Raw genomic sequence first — 23,258 nt, 5'->3', positions numbered from 1 at the left:
CTCGAAAGGGAAGTTTGCCTGACAGGGTTTACTCATCACATGTGAAGCCATGAAAAAGACCACAATGACCAGGAGCAGCTCCACAAGCCCCCCACCTGGACCCAACGTGCTCAATGGACTGGTCTTGGGCATCCAGAACAAAATGCTGCGCACAAAAGCATGGAAGCAAAATGCGCGCGAGCTGTCAGACAACAGGCAAGTCGGCAAGTGCAAAGGGATGAGAACGGTTTTGCACTGTGCAAACTTGCTGATACTCAATTAGAAATTAGGTACCAGCCCAGCTGGTAGCCTCGGGAAGCTGCTCCCTTCAGCTCCCTGCTATGTGATGCAAGTTAAGTCATGGGGACAGGCTGCAGCTCTCAGACTGGGCAGCAGTCACCCCAAAAATGGTTGGTTTTATAGGCAGTCGTGGTGCCCAGTACTGTAGTGGTGGCCAAATTGGGTAATGGCATTTTCGGGAGGCACTTGCTTATGGCATGCAGAAATGATACTTCCAGTGATGTTTGTGGAGGTGGGAGACACAGGAAAACAGAGATGAGGCAAAAAGAGCTGCACTTGGATCCTACAGCAATGGGTGAGTCTGAACAATGAACCCTTCTTCAGCATTCCCACCTTTTGCAAGAGATGCAAGATTTTCTTTCCAGACAGGGAGCAGATCGAGCCAGGATCAATCCAAGGAGTTGCAAGCCTAGGATGGCAAGCTTGCCTTTCCATTGCCTCCACCTCCGTGGCCAGGTCCCGCTATGCTCCCATCATCTTCCCAGTGCATGGCTCTTCCCAGCCATCTGTTCCTCCTCCTCAGTTGCTCCTGCCCTCCTGGCAATGTGCTCTTCCCTGCTGCCTGGCCACCAATCCACTGTGCTGCCCATCCCGACCCTCGCAGGGCCACTGCTCCCAGTCACAGCTGCATCATGTCCCTGACAGCAGAGCCACACTGGGGCTGGCTCTAGCTTAGGGGGTCTTGCTGGCACCTCGAGCCTCAGCTGGATGCTCTTCCTCACTTCTCCCAACATCCAGAATACAACCTGTTGATCCTATTTCTACTATTTCTTTGTGCTTCTGTTGTTTCTGCTAAAGGCTTTTACATTTTCAATAATGTTTTGCCAAAACGCCAAGGGGTGAGTTTCTAGCTTTGTACCGATTTTACTATGATATTAAGATCTCCTTTTATTAGATTAAAAACAAACAACGCAGCCAGCCAACCCACAAGGACAAGAGTGCCAGTAAATTCTTTTCTCAGTTTCTTGGGCAGGGGAGGAAGCCGAATGCTGCGTGCACCTACAGAGAGCTGCTGCTACCCACCTCGCTCCCCCCCCACCCCTGTAATGCTGGTGACCGATTTTCCACGACACAAGCTCCCTGCAGCGCCTGCCAGGATGGGAGCAGCGGGAGGCCCGCAGCGCAGTGCCACCAGCCCCCACAGCAGAGCTCATGGCACACCACCTTTTTCATAAACTCTCCCAACTCCATCTCAGAAGCAACCAGGGCTTTTTGCACGCCCAGCTCCCTCTGGAGCACCCTTGGCCTTCCTGAGATCACCACAGGGCACAGCCATGGCTCTGCACAACCCCGCAGGGGGTTTAATACAGCACTTTGGGATGGGATATTTGGGCTGGTGGTGGTGCTTTCTGGTTTGGGGCCAGTTTAGACTTTTTTTTGACAGCTCTCTTTATGAACAGTGAATGGAAGTTCTTTCTTAATAAATCCGGTTCCAGAGGCTTTAAGAGAGCACTCGGTATTGTGGGACCTGTGGGACACCCAGCAGCTAGGGCTGCGGCAAGCACCAACAGAGCCCCCTGGCTCCTGAGCCCCACCGCTGGTGGGGGGCCACTGTGGTCCCGTCCCTCACCACGCACCCGCCCAACCAGCACAGCAACACCGCATTAAGTAAAACTCTCTATCACAACATTGCACTAAAAGTATTAATTTAAGTAATTGCGTGATTAATATTTAACTGTTCACTGATATTTTTGTCATTCATAATTTAGTTGTTTACATTTATTAAAAATTGATTCTGTAGACACTTTTTCTGCCCAATGTCAAATCAGCAGGGAGTGTACATTTCAGCAAACTGTCATTAAAATGTGTCTCTCTCCTAATTTTATAGGAGGAGAGGGGAAGAAGAGAGAAATGCATGTCCGTGGATCCTGCAAGTGTGCGGGTCTGGGCTCCACTCAGTGCCCTCCCCTGTACCTGCCACTCCTCCGTGCACCCTCCTGCTCCACTCAGCACAAACACACAGCGAAGTTGACATGAGCTCTGCAGCTCTCTCTGCATTTTATACGGTGGCTGTCAGTTGTACTTGGCTGTTAGGCCTTGCTGTGGAGGCTGGAGGAGGAGGCGGCAGCAGCGGTTGAGGGAAATGCCACAGAGAGGAGAAAGAGGGTTGTTTAGAGCTTGGACACTGAGCATGACCTGAAATTGCCCCGCAGGACATGTTAGCAAAGCATCCCAGGTGTAGGAGCAGAGTCCAGCCACTGCTGCTGAGCACAAACAGTGCTGCTTATCTCTTAAATATTTGCTCAAGGTGGGTAGGATAGATACTGCTATCTCCTTGGAAGAGAAAAAATGCTGTGAATTGGAGCAGAGGTGCTCAAGAGACCAGAATGCCTTACACTGTGTCTGGCACTGCTGCCCATGTAGCTATGTCTTGTCCCATCACAAGACAGTAACTGCTGGGAAAGAACAGCGAAAAGCCGCTGGCACGGCTGCGCCCTACCCAACCCTGGCGTGCCAGGAGCCGGCTCTCTGCTGGCACTGCTACATCCCAGCCACAGTGGGTGGTGGACAGCGCTGTCAGATCTTTACAGTAGTAGGTTTTGTACTTCCATTATTTTTACTGTAAAACCTGGTTTATGCACAAGTTCCCAGCAAACCAAACTGTAATGGAGAAAGCACCTGCAGCTGCCTTCCCCAAGGAGGTACGTTAAAACACCCAACCTGTCCGAAAAGCAGGCACGGCTGGCCAGTGGAGGGCAGGGATAACCCAGCTGAGCAGCAAACGGGTGTCTTCTGCCTTCTGGCCTGGTGGTAGTTACAAGGGAGAGATGTTAAAACGTTGTCTCTGCCAGGGCACATGCTCCCTCATGCCCAGTACAGCAAGGAACGTGGCTAAAGGTTGCATCTGGCTGCAGTAGGTTTTCTGGTCTGCCTTAATTTAAAACTTCAGCTGTAATTAGTGTGTAAGTCCATAAACAACACTCTGTTGTATCGTTATACTGTACCTTCACACCCTGCTACCTGACCAGTGATTTTCAGCCCTTCTTCCAATGACGGACAACAGTGCTTAGGAGAGGCACCGTCTAGAGTGCAGGTCCGTGCACACACGACCCAGCTGCGGTATGCTGCAGAAACAGTGTGGGCTTTGCCCTTACAGTTCTGCCACAGCTTCCATTTTAATCAAAGATAGCATCTTGACCACCTTAGATTGCTTCAGGCATACACTTGTCTTGGAGGGTGTTACAGCTGGGAAGAATTTTGGTTTAAATCTTTTACTTGTACAGTGATGGGAAAAGGGGGGGGGTGGGGGCATATCTGAGTCTTAAACTGGGGTATAAACTGCTGCTCTGCAAACTATGAAATCCAAGCAGCCATGTATGCTTGGGGACTGGTTCATGTGCCCAAAGACATGAAGAGGTGCCCCAAAGGGGGTTTCTGGCATAAGTAAGCCCAGATCACCTACCGGCTTCCAGTCCCCAGGCATCAAGCCTGCAGTGTTAGGCAGGTCACCACTCTGTGTGTGCTTCAGCAACCCCAGCCACCGACTCCTTCTCCCACCACTGCGACAAGACCAGGGTGAGCACCCATGTTTCAGCAGGCCAGCCTCAGATGCCAGCATCCTACAGGCACTGCCTGGCCCCATACAGGCATCGCTCAGCCCTGGAACCTTCAATCCTGATGGCAAAAGTGAGCGACCACAGATAATCAAGTACAATGCTGACTTGTGAGAACCAAATGGAGACACTAAAGTCTGTAACCCCAAAACCCCTCTCTCAATTTTTAACAAGCGATCAAGTAGTACGGTCCAATCTCAGCAGAGGGATGGAGGAGGTAACTCACAATGTAACAGGTTTATCCATCTCCAATTCCTATAACCTCCCGTTCCTGCCTTCCAATGCTGATTGTGAAATGCCATAGGAGTTTTTTGAGCCATATGCTCACTTTGCAGTGCTTCTGAAGGATATTACATCCATTAACTATTAAGCACCTGAAGAAACTGCAGGATCTACTACGTAGGTTTAACACTTCATATTTTGCTGTCCAGGCTAGAATAGCTATTCTTGCAATAGATCAGAGCTAGTCTATATAGTATCAACATGTATTTTTAAAAGTCAATAATCTGTAAAGAACATTATCATCTACCATGCAGAATCATTCTTAGGAAGTTCTGGAAGGATTTTTTTTTCCTTTTATATCATTACTAAGAAGCAAAATTAGGAATGTAGTGGATTTTGTAGTTAAAACAAAGGCATGGACAATTTATGTCTTCAGTTCCCTGTTACTATCAATTAAAGTCCATTAAAGCAACAGGTAATAAAATCCACAGAAGTGGAAACTGCCCATTATTTTTGAAGTACCACAAAGCACTCATAGTAAGGGTAAGAGATCCTACAGCTCTTCTGCCTGTTGTTAACAGCCTGTCTCCACGCTTAACAACATTTTGGCATGTCACTTTGATATAGAATTTCATGGAAATATATATCTATTTTTAGAGTTTGACACCTGACACTTATTTTTTAATTTGTAGAGACAGTATTGCCTCTACATAAATCTGCAGTTAAGACAAGAAATTTGAAACACTAATCCCAGGTAGAGAAGCCAGTATCTTCCTGCATTAAAGAATTCTCTTGGTGTTCAAGAGTCACCCCGGTCCTGCATCTGTGCAGCCAAGCATCCCATCAAGTCTTGAGGGAGGGGGAGGAGTGGTCAAACAATTATAATGAGCAGACAAGAGGCTAAGGGAATTGAGGCTCCCACAAGCTTTCCTTTCCAGGCTTTACATCCCCACCAGGTTTACAAGGGTATTAACCCTAAGCCCTTCACCTCATTTGGATACTAGGATTAGGCCCATCAGCACTGGCCACTCATCCCAAATTTATCAGCAGCATGTTTGTTCCCTGGGGCCCTGCTTCTGCCACCCATCTCGCAGGGAGTCAACAGCTCAGGAACAAAGTACTGCTCAGCTGTGAGTAACAGTGGCAGAATCCAACCCTCCATCAGCCCAATGATTTTATTTTGTCTTATTAAAGCAGCGCTTGTATATTTTAGTGTGTTATTTTAACAGCTATAAAAAGACTTCACTAAACAAACAGTTTCTAGTATGTTAATTGCTGTATTACGAATCCTTTCCTTGCATTTGGTGTATAACCACATTTATAGGCAGGATAAGTAGACACATACAGACAGAATAGCACTCATTCGCTACACACATCAGCATCCCACCACATTTATTTAAGTCGTCAGTCACAAAATGCATTTGCTGTGCTTAACAAGAAAAAAATGTAACTTTCAAATACAGGTACAATTTGCATTCTACCATTAAAAGTCCCCTACGTGCTACTGACACAGCCTGTTCATTCTTTGTAACAGGGACAATCACAAACAGCCTCTGATTACTTTTTGATGCTTAACCATTCTGTTGGCATTTATTTGGTCTGGCTGAGCTGCTCTGGAGTAACCATGACCAGAATGGAGGCCTTGACTATGGTGGGTGTGCAGATACATGGCAGCCCAACGCAAGCGGAGAGATTGCAGTTACTGTAGTTCAAGATGGGCCAGTTCTGCCACCCCTATTCCTAATAAGCCGTAACTACTTGGGGAGACTGAGAAAGGCAGAGTCTGGCTGACTTGCATAATTTTAATAAAAGTAACCAAATAATATTACCATATCATATGAACCCTCAAAACACAGAACTTGTTAACAGTAGGAGCTAAATATTACCCTTTCAGTGAAATATGCCAAACTCCAGGTTACTGCACAGAAGTTCATACGTTGTAGGAAATACCTATCTATTTGGGAATTCCTCTCTTTTATTTTAAATTATGGACTTACATTTTAAGTTAAAGCAGCACGTGTTATGTGGATTTCCAGTCCTGTAATTTTTTCCAGTATAAAGTTCAGGTTGCTTTTGCTCTTCTTGTGTTTTTTACTTCATTTTAACTGAACTTGTACCTAAATAGTTGGTGAAGATTAAAAACATTAATCCACATCTATATTGCAAAAATGTCCTGGTTTTATTATGCCTTTTTTGCTGCTGCTCTCATTTGAGCCCTGCAAGGGTTCTTGGCCTTTCATGTTTTCTCAAAAGAGAATTTACACTAAGTTTTAGCCATGAAAATCAATGCAGGAACAAAAATTCTTTCATTTAAAATAAACTCCTAAACTAGCATCGTAAGTTTCCCAAAGTGTTCCCTAGTTTCCCAAAGGCTGCAATCCTGAAAGAACTGCATTTCAGTTCAAACTCTGTGGGAGTTGCGGGCACTCAGCAGAATTAAGTTAATACATGAGAAGATGCACAATTCAAATAAAACATTCCTGCCTATACAAGCCTTTTCTTGCTATTCCTTTAACCACCCCTTCCCCCTAAATCATGGTGCTATGTTGGCCCTGATGAGAACAGGGTTGCACCAAATGCTAGCTCTCTTTCTGCTCGCCTACTTGCTGTCCTTTCAAGCGGAAGCTAACTCAGTATTTTTACTAAGATTTTCAAATATGACTGGATCTGGACATGACTTCCATCACCCTTGTACAACTGGACATGCTGGGAGGTTGGAAAACATGCAGATACTAGTTATATTTTCATATAAATGGGCTAAATCCTCGCTCATTGAAGTCAAGAGCGAAACTCCCACTGGGACTCAGTGAAGGCAGGGAAAATTTCACATGTAACTCATTTACCTTTCAGGGTATGAGTCTGGCCCTGCGCATCCTTTGCATGTGTGGGTGCTGTGAAACCAGTACGTTTCAGTACACAGCAGGAGAAAGAGGGATGAATACTCAAGGGCTGCACAACCTTTTATAAAGTGTAAATGGTAACAGCTGACACAATCACTTTGGTACCTGCTGTTCGTGTAAACAGCTAGAATATTTAATCTGCTCGAGCCACATCCCTTTACTTCTGAACCCAGACATATGAAAAGTGAGCAGCTTTTTCCTACAATTCTTTTATTTCTTTCCAGATCTTTTCTTTTCCAATTATTTTATTTATTTTCCACAGGAAGAAGTTCCCAGACACGGGCTGCCCAGGACTCTGCAGCACTGCACTGTCTGAGATAAGCAGGAACACCAGGCGACCCTTGCTGCCCACACCAGTCTCCACTGCACCGGGACACTCTCCACTGCTGTGAACAGGAATGGTAACAGCCTCTCTGGGTAGCGGTAAATTATGTTTCTGCTTAAAAGAAACTGCCCACACTGCTTGGGAATTTGGTTGGTATGCCGATTGGCTTAAACTGGTAAAGCTCTTCCGTTGCTAAGAATGACAATATGGAAAAAACGGCTTATCTTACATTCTTCTTCTATTTGCTTTTCCTGCAGCCCATCTTTCTGTCCTCCAGTGAGTAAACTACACCAATTTTGCCCAGTCCCATAATGTAACACTGCTGCAATTACACTACTGCATACCTCCCGTACAGCTCACACCACCACTCACTCTGTCACAAAGACACTGCAGGTAGTTACAGGTAGCCTGTAACTATTCTCTACAAACATGTATGTGATTGGGAAGTTGCATCCATTTCTCTCGATCTGTATTTTTGTTACCACGCTTAAAATGATGAATGAATGATGCTCCTGTTCATTCTTACATTTGATTAAGCTGTACTTAACATATTTTTCCTGGCTGTTCACTTAAAGAAAGTGAACACGTCAAGAATAATTTGTTAAAAAGCTATCTTGAAGGGAAAACAACCACCAAAGCCTATATATCCACACCAAGTAAGAAGAGGAAGACCTATGCAACAGTTTTTGCTGGTGCACCCGAGCTGTCATCAGCTGGAAGGCAGAAGCGAAGAGGAATTTCCAGTAGGTTTTTTGTTACTGCAGCCAGAGAGCAGAGACAGAGAAGAAGCAACCTGCCAACATGTCCACTGGGAAGAGCCTGACTCCACGGCCACATTCCCGCAAAAAGGGGGAATCCCTGTCTATGGGCTATGGAGAGGCAACCTGCACCCACGACAAGAGACAGCAATACACCCGCTGCACAGAGGACACTTGCCCTACAGAATTAAGCTTGGCAAAAAATTTAAAACAATAAGAAAACTGTTAACTGTTGGATTCTGATGAGATAATGAAAGCTGAACCTGGCTTTTTTATGTGACTGCAAGAGATTCATTCTTAAATACAATACTATGGTCATGGGTTTGATTCTGGTCCCAGTGAAGTCAAGGCCAAAACATCCTCTGATTTAATTGAAAGCAGAAGCAGGCCCCTGCTTTAACCCTCACGTCTGCAAACAGAATACAACTGGATGTGAACAGAATAAAAAGGTTTGGAACTGGTTACAAATCCATGTGTGATTTCCCTCACACACACTCTGTAAGATTAAAAACTGGTCATTGAATTTTTTTCCTCATTCAACAGCATGGTTAAGTACTACTGGCCCCAATTGAGCCCTCATTCCCTCCCAGACAATGCCAGCACAAGCAAAGGTCCCAGTTTCTCTATTGTCATCTACTGGTTCCCATGGAGTTCTACTAGCCAGATTTGTCTGTGAAATTGTATGTAAGTTTTGCAATGGCAGAATTTAGGCAGCCGTCTCCCAGAAGGCACACCACATTTCCCAAATGCCAAAGCTGCAGCCTTCAATGTAAATTGTACTGGTGCAACTTGTTGGCATAACACAGTATGACACCAAAGAGGTTAAAAAGAGTCCCTGGTTTTCATTGTCTGCTTTCTCAAGAGAAAGAGATTTGCTGCTGCAAAAGCGTCTACCAGATCTAAACGGATTACCTGCAGCACTGGTAGCATCTGCACTCCATTAGGAGAGAGGCGTAACGGGAGCCTGCCCTTTGGACTGGGATTCCTTCAGCGTTTCAGCTTTACGGTGCAAATCTCAGTTTCCAACGCTTGCCAACTGATCCCTTCTGAGTCTGACCAAGAGTAACGGTGCAAGTGCTGCATAATAGCTTCCCAGCATCCACGTGCAGGACTCCTTTCAGGTTTTGCTTTATGTGGTCCTCAGCAGATAAGAAAGCAGCAATTTTAGCCTTTGAAGGTATACCATACTGCAGTAGAGTGAAATCAACACAGTACAGGTAAACACCAGAATACTGCTCAGCCTATCTGTCCTGGTGCCCAGCTCTGACAGACAAGCAGTTGTCACAGTGACTGCATCAATAAGGAATGCAATCGTGCACACACGCGAAGCTAATAGCCACCCTGCCTGGCAGAGTTTCAAGTGAAAGCAAATCAGGTAAAAACTAACCCCTCTAAAATGTTTACAGGTGTCATTTCTTTTTTAAGCATCAAAAGATTGAAGTACACACTAATCACAGCAGATGAGGTGAAGGAGTAGGGAGTTCAGTGGACAGAGCACGGAGGTATGAGTTTGTAACTCTGGAGTTTAATTCCAGCTCTGCAGCTTCTCCCAGCTATCAAATGTGTAAGGAGGGCCATCAACCTGGTGTAACTCTCTATCAATGGAGATATACCAAGCATGAGAGTGACTGACAATACTTACCTGTTTCAGTTGCCAGGTTATGCATTTAATGTCAGTGCAGCACAAAGGAACAAGCTGATGTGCTGCCAGGACTAGGTATACTCAGTTTATTACATTTCATGTAACAGAGAAACGTGGCAAAGTCAATGTGGCTAGCAGCAGCATGGGGCATGACCTGTGTCAGCTACAGCCTGGCATCCTCCACACAATCTTGTTCTCTGTGCTTGAGAGATCTAGCTTCCCTTACACTTTCACATATGAATCCTGTGTTTGCTTGCCTGCTAAATCTTCTATTTAAATATGCGCTTTGTTCTTAAAGATTTTATTAACCCATAAATAGATTAATTCTGATTTCAGTTATACAGCTACAAATTTGGAGTAGTTCCTTCAAAACCAGTGGACTCATCTCTTTGGGAAGGCCATCTGACCAGGAAAGGTATGTGCATACACCCGTAAATGCACAACTCTTTGTCTTTATTTGCCTGTTGGTTTTATACCTTTAGATGTTTTTGAGACCAAGTACTGTGGATACCCAGCAGAAGCATCTTACTACAACATTCAGGTTCTTGTAACTCCTCTCCACATATCACATCACTACACATCCCTGGAGTAACTCCACAGAGGTCAACGGAGTTTCCCTAGGGATTATTTTGGCCAGGTTTAATATTAGGTCAGATTTCTAAAAGAACAGGGCTTATTTTATTTCCATTTAAGCTTATGGTAAAACTCTCATTGACTTCACTGGAAGAGAGACTTGGCCCAACACACCAATATCCAAACCACCTCCATTTATTTCAGTAAAAGTAGGCAAGGAATTAATAAGGTCCAATGTATTTTTAAATCTTGTATTTCATAAATGATCACAAGCATGTAGGTCACAATATATACACAGAACGACACCTACGACAACCACCAGTGGGATCATTAAAATAATTAAGTTAGGCCTAGAGACAAATTCATTTCATAACATGTTCCTTACAAAACAGATACCCCCTTGCTTCATAACCTAGGGAATCTGTTTTATAAACTTCCTAAGTAGTTCATGAAATATCCCCCTAAGCAGACCAGGTCTACCTGCCATTGCAGGGTCTTTATAAATCAAAAATGTGTAAATCAAAGGACAAATACCAGTCACGTGCATTCAAAAACCAAATATGAAGAGGTAATGCCTTATCTGCTCCAGTTGTACAGTGGTTAGTTGTGACCTAAGGACACGATTTCCAGTACAAAGGTACCGAATCTGCATCTTTACATAACTCCTCTCCATGTGATGAGGGAGTTGGATGCACAGCACATGAAGAAGCAATCAATAAAGGAGATTCCCCTTTGCTTTAAGTTTAAAGCTGCTAGACCTGTGAACCTGAACCCAGGTGCAGTACTTTACACCTACTTGCTCATCAGCAAGAGACAGCCTCCATTAGCAGCACATAAAAGGAGGCGGTAGGTTGCTTCCACAGCATCCTGTGGGAGTGGTTTCTTGAAATATGCTGGTAATGCTTTTCAGGTTACTGCCCTGAAAATGACTGCTGGAAAACACTTAAATTGTGCTGCTGGCACCAAAGTGCCCTGTCAAGTGAGTGGTAGGCAACTAATCTTAGAAACTGCTACAAATAAGGAGTGCTAAAGGAAAAAAAAAAAAAAGCTGCATTTTTGCTCTCCTTGTCTGTTGGCTTCTCTTTGTAAGTTTTTAATAAACCAGACTAGTTCTCAACCTGTTGTAAGAAAGAAGGGTGGGAATTACACTTAGCACATTAGTAACTCGGCTACAGTCATGTTATCATTGCAGATGAAGAAAAGCAGAAAATGGGACAAGGTCAGCCGGGTTTTGCACCGAAGGTACTGGAGACACCGTTTAATCTTTTGACTCCTCTCAGAGGCCTAAGTGACACCCCTCCTAACCACAGCCAGGCTGCACAAGGTGCACAGAGATGTTTGTTCTTCCTTTCAACCAGCTGAGCCCACTATGCCAGTATCTGGATAGGAATGTGCACTTTTCTCAAATTCAGATTTTTTGAACAGCTTGTGCCAGACATAGCACCACAGCCATAATTTTATTTCTGTAGGTGAGATGAGTGTTGATCTGCTATCTTCTCCTCTCCACAACTAGCTTGGTCTGCCCCTTCCTAGATGCTGTAATACCTATTTATGCCTAGAACTCCACATAACCCAGGCTGTAAATGTATACAGAGAAACAATAATTTCCAAAAGTGTTCATCAGAGACTAGCTAGCAGTATTTTCTTGTACATTTCATCAAATATTCCAAGTAAACACACAAATAATTCATTCATCGACAGGGCCTGATCTCAGCACCCAATTACAGTTAAGATTTGTACTCCCAAAGGGTAAGCTCTGCTTTCTTCTCCAGAGCCTGCGGGCAGTCCCCAGGCAGCGGCTGTGCTGGGCGAGGCAGTGGTTATCAAGTCCAGTAAGGAGTAAACACCTTTATCACAGCAGACAGCTCAGCTCTGTTGTGGCTCCCTACATGCCAGTTAGTAAGAGATCCCAGAGAGGTGGACACAGACAGGTCTGAAGAATCAGTTTCCATATAAATTCCTTCCCTCCTATCTCCCTGGAGTAACTGGAATAAAGGGTTAGAGTTACACGGACGACTCTCCTTCACCACTAAAGCTACTGCTCCAGCTGTGCAACAGCCCTGGGTAATGCAAGGAAATCTGCTATCAGGGTGTGCTTCCACGTGCACTGCCAGACCCTGAATCCAGGACTTTTTCCCATTAACGAAAGCTAGAGACAGGGTATCTAACATCATCACTCCCAGCTGTAATTACGTCCCTGTTACAGACTATTTTTCTTTTCCACAGAGGCCAAGCCATGTGCCCCTCCTCTGTCACAGGTCATGCCCTGGCACTCACAGACCTGGGACTGGTGCGGCTCCTGCCTTAGCGGCTATAGCCAGTCTGTCTGCAAAAGGAAATAGGTCCTCACCTCCACCCACCGTGCTCTGCCCTGCACACTGCCCGGGAGCTGTGCTGGATGCGTCCTAGCACCAATGCATGCCTGCCCATAAGAAGGAATGGTTTATACGTTTCCCAGAGCTTATCAAAGCACTGCATGGACTTGCGTGACCTCAGCCATGCAGCACCCATACAAAATAGCAGTACTTGGCTTTGCAGATGGGCAAAGACTGGTTTGTTTTACACTGTCTGATCCAGCAGTCTGGCAATGAGCATTCCTTCACTTGCTCCAGCTCCCACTCTAGTAAGTGCAACATCCACAGGGGAGAGAAAGGACAGGAAGGGGAAAGGCTTTTTTTAAGGGGTTTTTCCTCAAGGCTTCTGCTGGTCAAATTTCCCTTGGAAACAAAAGAGAGATTTGCCCAGTCAACAACCAAGTAAGAAAAATCTCTAAATTGCAGGTGCATGAAATGAAACTGAAAATTAATCTCCACAAAAATTCTTATGTTAATTCAGAAAAGGCACTGCATATAACCAGAACCTCCTTTACTTGTTCTCATCTGTAGCATACACCTGATTGCCTTAAACAATGGCAAAGCCCCAGGGAGCCCTGGCAGGCTCACCCCTCTCTGCAGAGCTGCCATGCTGGTGTGCAGTGCTGTTAGGTGTGCACTATGCTCGTGCACCGGGCCCATAACCTGCATCTGAGCATTTGTAACGTGCAGGGAAAACACTTGCTCCTGCCTCTTCAGGTGTTTTTGCTTTAAAGTCTGCGTACGGTTTAAGTTCACAATATCTATTAAAATTAATGAGCTTTGCGCTGCGGCTCACAAGCAGGCGCGTTTTGTAGCGCTTTGCCTGAACGTGGGCTGCTGGCTCCGACTCAGAAACTCTTTGCCTTTTGGGTAATATACAACAGTTCACAGCTTGCGAGTGTCAGAGCTTGGTATCAGCCCACAAATGGGGCACTCAACAACTGACCTTGGTAGGAAGAGTAGCACCTTACAAAGGGTGAAATGTGCCGTGGCACCATGTTTGCCTATGTCCTTCACTGTGCTTAAAACAAGAGTCATTTAGTGGATGTGCAGGGATGAGAGAAGGATGGAAGAGGGACAAGACACTATACAGATGCCAGGCGGGCGAGCAACACGGAATGGCAGTGGCATGGAGAGGTCTGGGAGACACTGAAGTCATGATGAATGCTACCAACGCCACAGCGGTGCAGGACTGCTGCAGCATGGGGCTGGCAGGAGGCTGTGCTGGCCCAGGAGAGCTGACACCACCTCTGCTCCAGACAGGGATCCTGAACTCAAACGTGCTGTGCTTTTGCAGCCAGCAACAATTTCTGGTTATGAACAAATCTGGTCTTCAGTCCACTTAACCTGTCTGGAGTACAGGCCTTGTTTAAGGACTCATTTACACCCTAACTGACAGCATGGGGCAAGTGAGAAATTTACTAATTGGACATTGTTTGCAGGCAATAACATCAATAATACACAGATTTGATGGGAAATTAGCAAATAAATTATCACAAGAGTGACACTGGATTGATCCTACACAAGCAAGAAACATGAGATGTTCTCAGGTATGCTAAATCCGGAGAATTACATATCCTAAACTTATCAGAATTAAGAATTTCCCTGCTCCCTCCCAAGAAGTGCAGAGCAGGACGCAGCATGGAGCCCTTAGTGTAAAGGATGATGTGGAAAATGTTTCTTGTAGATCTCTGCAGCAGGTGTGTTTGAGCTTACGAAACCGCTATGCAGGGTCAGAAATCATGTTCTATCAGGGACAACAGAGGGGTCCTAAAACTTGAAAAGCAATCCCCTGAACTCAGTCCAGTCCAGCCCGGTGTGGCTGCAGAAAACATCGGAAAAGCAGAAGATCTCAGCCCTGTTAGCCCTGAGCTCCAGAAACCAGAGAGATAGAGGTGCTGGAGGAAAAGGTAGGGGAAGTAAAAACCACAGATACCTACAAAGTAGCTAGAATCAGAAGGTCATACTTGGTAGGAGAGAGCTTGTCTGAGGGTGGGTCTATACAAGAATGACAGTTTGTTCTGACAAGAAACATTCAGCAGAGAAAACACATGCTTCAGGAGATTCCTTTGTAAATCACCAAAAAAGTCCATGGGTTCAGAGGGAGGTGAGGCAGCGATACACCTGGAAAACTCTACTATGTCTTGTAACAGCTAAGGTCATCAGTTTCTGAAACAGTTAATGGCCTGTGCTGGTTTTCTATGGAGGACAGAGCCTCCAGTGAACAGGGTGGTAAAGCCCAGCTGCCCCAAAAGCTGAGATCAGCACATGCACTATGTTAGCACCTGCTCAGCATGCCTTGGGCCACAGGGTCAAAAAGTTCCATCTTCCTGAAGAGGAAAGGTTGGGAGCTGAGAGGTCCCAAACATGGTGTGCTACAAACTGTCAGGCGGAGGCTCCCCGGGGTCTGTGTGCCTACACTATCCCCACCTAGATGTCAGCGCTTCAATTAAAATGATTCCTGCTCACTTTCTGTCACATGACTCATGTCACAGAAAGCATGACTTTTTATAAATAGATTTTGAAGAACATACTTATCCTTACTAGAGGGTTACACAACAAATACTAATTAACCAAGAATGTAAGGTAAATATATTTACCTTTTATAGCAGAAAAACTCCCAAAGAGCTCACAGCAATTCTCTGAGCTAAAACTATTCAGGGCTTCTGCTGAAAAATCTTGTTCTGCTTCCTAATAGAAGTTCAAAGTGATATCAAAATTTCCAGTGAAATCAAGAAGCTGGGGCTTGCTGTGGTATACAAGGATTTGGAACTTCTTTTCCACTTGAAGGCAATGAGACGTCTGCCACTGAGTTCAGTGGGAATAAGACTGGAGGATCTGGTAATGCCCTTGGGTATTCCTGACTGGATGTTAGGAGCTTGGACTTCTGGTGTGGGTTTGTTTTTTTAAATGGAAGAATTGTCTCACTCCCTTGGATAAATACAATTTGCAACTCACTTTATAGATGTGCTAGAGGTTTTACAACCTTTATGATCTGTCATATAAATCCACATCCAAGCGTCAACGTGTGAAGGGGCTGCTTTAGAGGTCTTCTGGGTGAAAACATAAATGGAATTTCTAGAGGAAATGCTCTCAAAGACGAATAATTTGGTTACTTAGCCAGTGACTTCAGAAATAAGATGTTGATGGTAAGAGTCATTAGACTGAATTCAATTTTTTTGTTTGTTTGTTTTATCTGTAACTCACAACTACCAGAGTTGGGAGTTTTGGCAGGAGAACTTGCTGAAAATAAACCATTGAAATTAAGCCTCAGACCCAGGTAAGACAACATCAGTCTCCTTGTACGTCCAAAGCTTGTTAACTTTAATGGCAATTTTGGGCATGCACAGAAAGCACCCTGAAATAGCTATAGGAAGAGGGATTAATAATATTATTTCCGAGATGGTTTCCGTGACCACCATCATTATGCTGTCGATCACAATTTCTTTTCTCTGTTTCTCATTTTCCTTGCCTTTCACCCTCTGAAAGGCCATCTTGCTTTCTTGTATGGTGTTTCATTCAAAAAGCCAACTGCAAAGGTGTGTAGGAGTACTGCGTAAGGTGAGCATGACCGGTTTTAGAAATCATCTTTGACTGTGGCTGTTTAACTCTCTTCTCCTTAGTCACACCAGTTGTGTGCCACTCAGGTTTCCTCATTTTTAGATGAGAGGATTTATGTAGCCCATAAAAATTTACTGGAAAAGGGCTATCTACCCCCTTTAATCCCTAATCTGGTACCCCTTTACTTAGGCAAATTTCATCAATGGACAAATGCTCTTCTCACAGCAGCTGCCCTAATACAAACAACATGAAAGACTTTGTCAAAGTTGCTCTGAAACAACTCTGGGATCACTGAAATGCAACATTTGGCCTCTGACTTCACATCACCAGCCATTCACTCACATGAGTAAGACTTCCAGAATTGGGTTCTTTCTCTCCCCGAATTAGAGCCAACCACGTAACTTGGGAACAGCCAAGAGAGCCAGCCGAGTGGGCTGAGCATAGTCAATCCTAACAAATTACAATAAGAAATGTATCACGCTGCCTGCTGTCAGGTATAATTTATATCATACCAGAGGGGTGACTGGAGAGCAGGTATAGGCAGGAACTGGTCATACCTATACTTGCTCCTGCTGGGCCTGATCTGGCAAGCTGCTAGGAGCTCTTCCCTCCCATTGAAGTCAACGTGAACTGAGTTTGTTCAGGACCTAACAGTATTGAGCCTCCTCAAAATACTATGGAAGGATAAACATGATTTGGTGATTTATTTTTTTCTGTTTTCCAACAGCATGTGATGTCTCTGTGTATGCATACCCTGATTGTATTTTTACACATGCTCACAATCTGTATGTGTCCTTAAACACACATGTACTGTACATACCACAAGCTAAAAACCTTCTTAGGATTTTGGAGCACAGAGAAAGAAAGAGGCTGTAACACAAACAGGAAGTTCATTCCCACAGCTTTCAATTTTAGTGAGCACAAACTATTCTATGTGACTGGAGCTAGGATTTAGCAAAGCATTTCAGCATATGCTTACATCTTTTGCTGAAATACAATCTACAAATCTGTTCCATTTCTCAAGAGTTCAAGCTTTTAAACTCATGCTCAAACCAAGAGTTTAATATGCTGTCCAAAATAATCCAGAAAGCTCTGCGTGCAGATGAGTATGGCCATGCCTCTATATATGGCCATGCATGTTATCTCTGAGCATAAGCTAACAGTGCTCTGGCATTATTTCCAGATGTCTTGGCTCAGAAAAGCTATCTCCTTCCTCCTGCACCTGTGAGAGACCTGGGATTCCTCTCCCAGACAGACCACTGCAAAGACAGTCTATGCCTTACAGAAAATATACACCAAGGCAGTGAAGCACCATCAGGAGCTCCAACCATCCCCACTGAAATAACCACAAGCACTTTGCCTTAATCAGGAATGAAAGCAGGCCAGACTCAATGGGGGGCAACCAACCAAGTCTACTACACAGCACTGCAGAAGAACAAACCTAAAAAAACGTTTTAAAAAGGGGAAAAAAAAAAAAAAAAAAAAAGGTGTATCCTTCATCCAGCTTCATAATGTGTGTAGCAGTATGTCCTACTTGGGATGCTGGTCAAGAGTTATCTTTTGCTGTAAAAATGTATGTGATTTACAGGTCTCATCCTGTAAGCTTAGTCCAGTGAGAACTGAAGTTTGAGCAGCTGAAAAAGCATTCAAGCCTTATGAGATAACACAGCAATACAAACGAAAGACAGTACACAGCAAAACATCAGGCAGCAGGTGAGCTCTGGTCAGTCGCAGTTCTGTACTTTCAGTTTAAACAAAGTACAAAATCTGAAGAAAATACACTTTTATTATTTATTAAACAGAAAAAAAAGTTTTAGATCAGTACTCTATTACCTTTAAATAAAATCTGTGAATTTATGTATATTTTCCCAAAGCTTCCATAACTGAAGCTTTTATTAAGTAAGTCTGATATGGGGCATATTTTAAAAATAGTGTCAGCAGTGATATTTTTAAATGTGGAAACAGATGCGCTACTCTATTACAACTGCTGATTCTTCTCCGTATTTTTTTATACTTTGAAGCATTTGTCTGCTTCTCTGTTATAAATCTCTCCCCACTGAACAGATTTCTACTCTATGATTAAAGTAGTACCACACAGACATCATTAAACAGACACTGTCCAGAAAAATCGTATTGTTTTCATCTGACCATAAAATATAGGTATTTTAATAATTGTTTCTTTTCCATAGAGAATTTCAGCAGCTCCCTTTCCTTGGAATGAAATCACAGCCATATGCTTTATGACATCAGAGGCATTTCAAGGTGTCTCCATAAATGTCATTTATTGCTTGGGAACCTGCCAAATCTATGCAAAAATCCCTAGTTCTTTTAACGGAAAAATCTTCAAATGAAACTAGACCTTTACACGGTTGTCATACCAAAAAAATAAATCTATCCATACAGAAATACTGGCCATGCAGGTAGCAAAACCTCTGGCGATTAAGCCTGCTGACCTGGGCTCTGGTTTGCTTTTGAGTCAACAGTGCCTCCTTTAACCAGTCTGCTGGGCACCCTGACACCGCACATCCACACCTTCTCTTGGTTACATAGGAGGCACTTTTACCCTTCTTAAAAATAAGCAGTCTGGATGACAAAAAGCTGAACTGGTTTAGTGATCATAACTGTAAATCAAAACCAAGTATGTCTTAACATACTGCTCCAATGAATGTGTTTTAACCCTTAACACAGCAGTCCTTTCCACACTACTGTCATAGGCCTGATGCTGCCCAGGATCCCCCGTTCTTCACAGTGTTCCCAGTACCCTGGGGGACTGGGACCTGGGCAAATAACAGAGACCCTGTGTCATATACACAAAAATACTCTCATGCCGCATCTATTCATAATTTGGCATATCTGGAGTCTACGCTGAGATAATACCGGCCAGATCTAAATAAATCTTGCCAGACACGCCACCAACCTGTCCAGCACAAATCAGCTACCTTTAAGTATGCAAAAATTCAATCCAATCGGCAGCTGCAAGTAGACAGAGCAGGTTGGCCAGCCACTGCCCAAAGGGAATGACTGCTGACACCGAGGCGCACAGCCACCACTCAGGTTAGGATTTTGGCTGGCCGACAGAAGCATCCATTAGTCCCAGTGTAACAGAGCTGTTCCATTTTCTTAAGAAAGAGCAAAATGATTTTTTTTTCCCTAAATCTGACAGAAAGAAGTTGCTTGGTACGGTTGGAAATAATCTAGGGCAGCACACCAACAGGTGCTTCAAACGTATCAGCAGAGTGCAGAAGACGTTGAAAGAGAAAATGAATAGATTCTCTAAATAATACATAAATTTTACAGGCTTTTTTTTCTGTAGAACCCCAGTGAAGTTACTGTATAAATCGGAAACTGAATTATTCATAAGTAGTGAATATATAATAAATCATATTTCGCATTGAAATATTCTTCACAGGTACATGCCTCTTTCCATGCAATGAACAGAAATGGGCAGCAAGCCCAAAACCACTGAGATCTTACCTGGAGTCTGGGTACTTTGTCAAGGTGGCCAGGCTGCTGGTGTACATGTGTCCTCCTACATCGATGTGCACGGGAGCGTTCGACTTGGTGAGTTGAGCTGGGAGAGGAATTCCTTGAGCAGCCAGAGGAGAAACCGGGGACCGTGTTAGAGACAGACGGGACATGCTTCTTCCCTCCTGCAAAGGGAAGGCAAAAAAGAACAGTTTCTCTTAAATGTAGCAGTGTGTTACCTTTCTTTCCAGTGTGATCACAGATCTAATCAGATCATTTTTGCATCTGCCTGATCACATATTCAGCTAACAAATTATTGCCACCACTGTAATTAAGTGTATTTGCATCATTTTCTTCAAAGTACCAGAGGGGAAGAGAAAGATGCTTATTAGCAATAAGAAATCAAGAAAAAAATTTTTCAAGGTGTCAGCCTCAAGGGGCATAAAACAAACTGCAAAATTCTAATTAAAGGTCGCGGGCTTATGTGTTAGATGTGAAATATCCCCTGACAAACGAATAACCAATTTGTGAACTGGGATTCAGGGGTTTTTGCAAGTTTGTCTCAGTAACGAGACACCTCTAAATTAGTGACCTCCTCAGTACCTAAGGCATTTAGTTTATACACGTAGTAAATTTCACATCAAACTAAGATCAATTTTCTGGTTTATTTTCAATAATTGTGAAATAAATGGATAATTTTCATTTAAGCCTTAATATTAGACATATAAAGAACTAATAAGCTTTCAAACTGAAAGCAATTATCACCTGGAAGCAGTGAAAATAGGAAGATATATAAACTGACCCACGCTTTCATGACAAGACATGTTAGAAATTACTGTACAATCTGGCATGTGAAGTTACAAATTCAACAATCCACCTAATGTTTACTGCCCTAAGAATATTTGAAAATTAGTGAAATTTCTGAATTGAGTCTAAAAATCTTCATCTGACTTACAAAGCAAAAAATACTGAAATGCCTTAAAAATGAACAGGACAACCATAGCAAAAGAAAATTCCTCAATTCTCTTCTGTAAGAAAAGCACAGCTTATTCTGCATGAAACGTGTGTCTCCAAGCTGATTTCAGTTAAATCGGTATAGGCGGCATACATGGCAAACAGAAAAAACCCTTTTATAAAAGTTTAAGAAAATGTCCATCCATTCTCCCCCTCATGGGTAAAGCAACATATGCAAAACATTACAGTTGAAGACATTTCTGAATATAATCTAATTTTCTTGGTATTTTGTTCTGCAAGCATGCTACCAAGCATCCAGGCTCTTCCTTACATCTGACAAGCACTTTACATGCAGCATTGCAAAGTGAATTCCCATTTCTCCCACATTACTTTGACAACGTTTCTTAGAAATCTAAAGCTGGTCTCGCCTTTCTCTTAGCAGTATTTTTTGCACAAGATGCCTTGCTATGCCACTCGATGAACATACAATTAGAGCAGTATTATTTGTAAAAAAAATTCTGAGCTATACAGAAAGGGACTGAAAAATCTTAATATATCTGGACAGCTTCATAAAGTCACCACAACCTCTCCATTTACTGTATTTCATCTTGGTTAGCTCCTAAGAATTTCCTGCATCTACAGCACAGAAATACATCACCCCATTATGAATCCACATCTTTTTCTCTTCAGAGGCTGGACGGACATCTGCACTGAACACGAAGCAAATACCAACTCTGTCCTAGGACTTCTGTGTCAGCCGATGCGAAATTGGGCATTAACATTTTTACTACAGCACCACCTTCAAGGAAAGTGATTGAATCCTTTCATGACTGAAGACGTTGCTTTCTTGTTTCCCACAAGAGCCTGTTGTGGGCAATCTTCAGTAAATATGTCATATAGCATAAATAAAAGAAGTAACTTTTAAAAAACAACTGAGTATGTAAGTACCCACAGAATTTTAGCGACTTGTTTACTGATCTATGGGTGCCTCATCTGCCTGCCAACAAAGACAAAGGGGGTTTTTTTCTTACCAAAGAGCACTGTAAACTCATGTTCACTCTCTACTCCTTCACTTAAACGAAAGGGTCAGAAGATCCAGGCTGAATGTCAACTCTCTTTGTTCAGACCCCAACTATTATCACTAATGATAAAGGTACAGACCTCGCATGGTACAGAGCTTCCTTAGATACAAATCTCAGGCAGTTTCACAAAACAAGTGCCTAATTAGGGCTCATCTGCACCCCTTGTTACAATTTCCAAATGAAATCAAAGGACTTCCAGCTCTCTGTAAAAGCGTCTTACATTTAACCATTTGTCTTGAAATACAGACTTCAATTTTAAAATATGCACAGATAGCTAAAGATCAAGTGATCTGAATCTATTTGTGCATATTTAAACACTGCTGCTATCTTAGGATTTTGTTTAATGTTAGTATATCAGTAAATTCCTTGATCTGTAAAGACTCTGAGATTCTCAGTGAGGCCATACTCACACAGTAGATATTTAATTTATACTATTCACTGGAGGGACCTTTTGAACAGTCCTCTGCTTTTGGCATCTCTCAGCTAGAGTATGTGTTGAAAAAACACTTAATTATAGAAAATCACTGGAAAGCTAAAATAGTTCTCAAACTTTTATGGCTTTTCACACTTATTGAGGGTGCCACTGGCTTTTTGGGGGAGGGGAGGAGAAGGGAAATTAAAACACAGGCTTTTCCCCTGGTTGGAGAGGACTGATATTAAAAAAACGAATCCTACATTTTTATTGAAGTTGTGGAATTCAATCATTTTTGTATGAGCAAATTATCAAGGGGCATAATTGCTAAGCACTACATAAAGGGCACTGAAAACACTCCGATTGCTCCAAAAAAATAAATACCCCCTATTTCTTAAGGTACCGTAACCCTATTTCTAATGACTCTTTCCTCCTCTTAATGTAAAACGCAGCTAAAATTCATCACACTGAGTAATGTACTTTTTTTTTTTTATGCACAAAGCAAAATCCTAAATGTATTTATCCAGTGAAAGTCTTTATGCACATATTTTCTAATACTGATGTGAAAATTAAAACCTTAAGGGTAAATATCGCAGAAACACTAACAAACTTCATTTATTAAACCATGTAAAATAATCCTTGCTCTTTAGTTGCCTACAACAGGATACAGCATCCCAACCAGTGGCATAGGCAATAACCCTGCTCTAGTAAGTAACACAGGAACCTGCTGAAGGCAAAATCAATAGAGCCTGATTCCCAAATTACGTGAATATTTAGTTTTTCAAACATTACACACCAAGATCTTTCAGAGCCAGCTTATCTTTTTCTGCCTTTCTAAGCTAACTGCATAAGTACTGCTTGTAAAAACTATTTGCCCATGCAAAGTGAAATAATCACAATGCCATGCTCATTTACACACAAAATGATTTTGTGTCCCATTGTGCTCACAGTTGTTCAGCTCTCTAGGGGTGATTAAACTAGCTATGCTGCTACAGCTTGAGATGATTTCACTGAATCGTTTCTCCATGAAGTTGCTTCTTTGCTAAGCTGTTATTTTAACCATAAAAGGTAAACAGAAGGCAGTTGTAAGAGCTCCATTCAGCTCCGTGCCCAGGGCTATAACCCTAGGGCAGAGAATGCTGAAAGACTGCAGAATTTTCCAGGGTGTTGCCTTTCT

General features: G+C 43.1%; 1 protein-coding gene across 1 annotated transcript in view; it reads right to left on the bottom strand.

Annotated features, from left to right (window-relative positions):
• The window catches only part of KCTD15 (potassium channel tetramerization domain containing 15), a 38,227-nt gene extending 16,964 nt beyond the window's left edge, over window positions 1–21,263 (bottom strand). The window contains exons 1-2 of the mRNA XM_009958163.2: window positions 21,246–21,263; window positions 19,643–19,818 (exon numbers count right to left, since the gene is read on the bottom strand). Coding sequence (XP_009956465.1) covers window positions 19,643–19,818; window positions 21,246–21,263 — 194 coding nt within the window. The remainder of the gene's footprint in view (window positions 1–19,642; window positions 19,819–21,245) is intronic.
• Window positions 21,264–23,258: the final 1,995 nt, after the last annotated feature.

This window comes from Leptosomus discolor, chromosome 8, assembly GCF_034619465.1.
Source record: "Leptosomus discolor isolate bLepDis1 chromosome 8, bLepDis1.hap2, whole genome shotgun sequence".
Classification (NCBI taxonomy): Eukaryota; Metazoa; Chordata; class Aves; order Leptosomiformes; family Leptosomidae; genus Leptosomus; species Leptosomus discolor.
The sequence above is the reverse complement of the archived record's forward strand: the minus strand, read 5'-3'. Positions and strand labels throughout refer to the sequence as shown.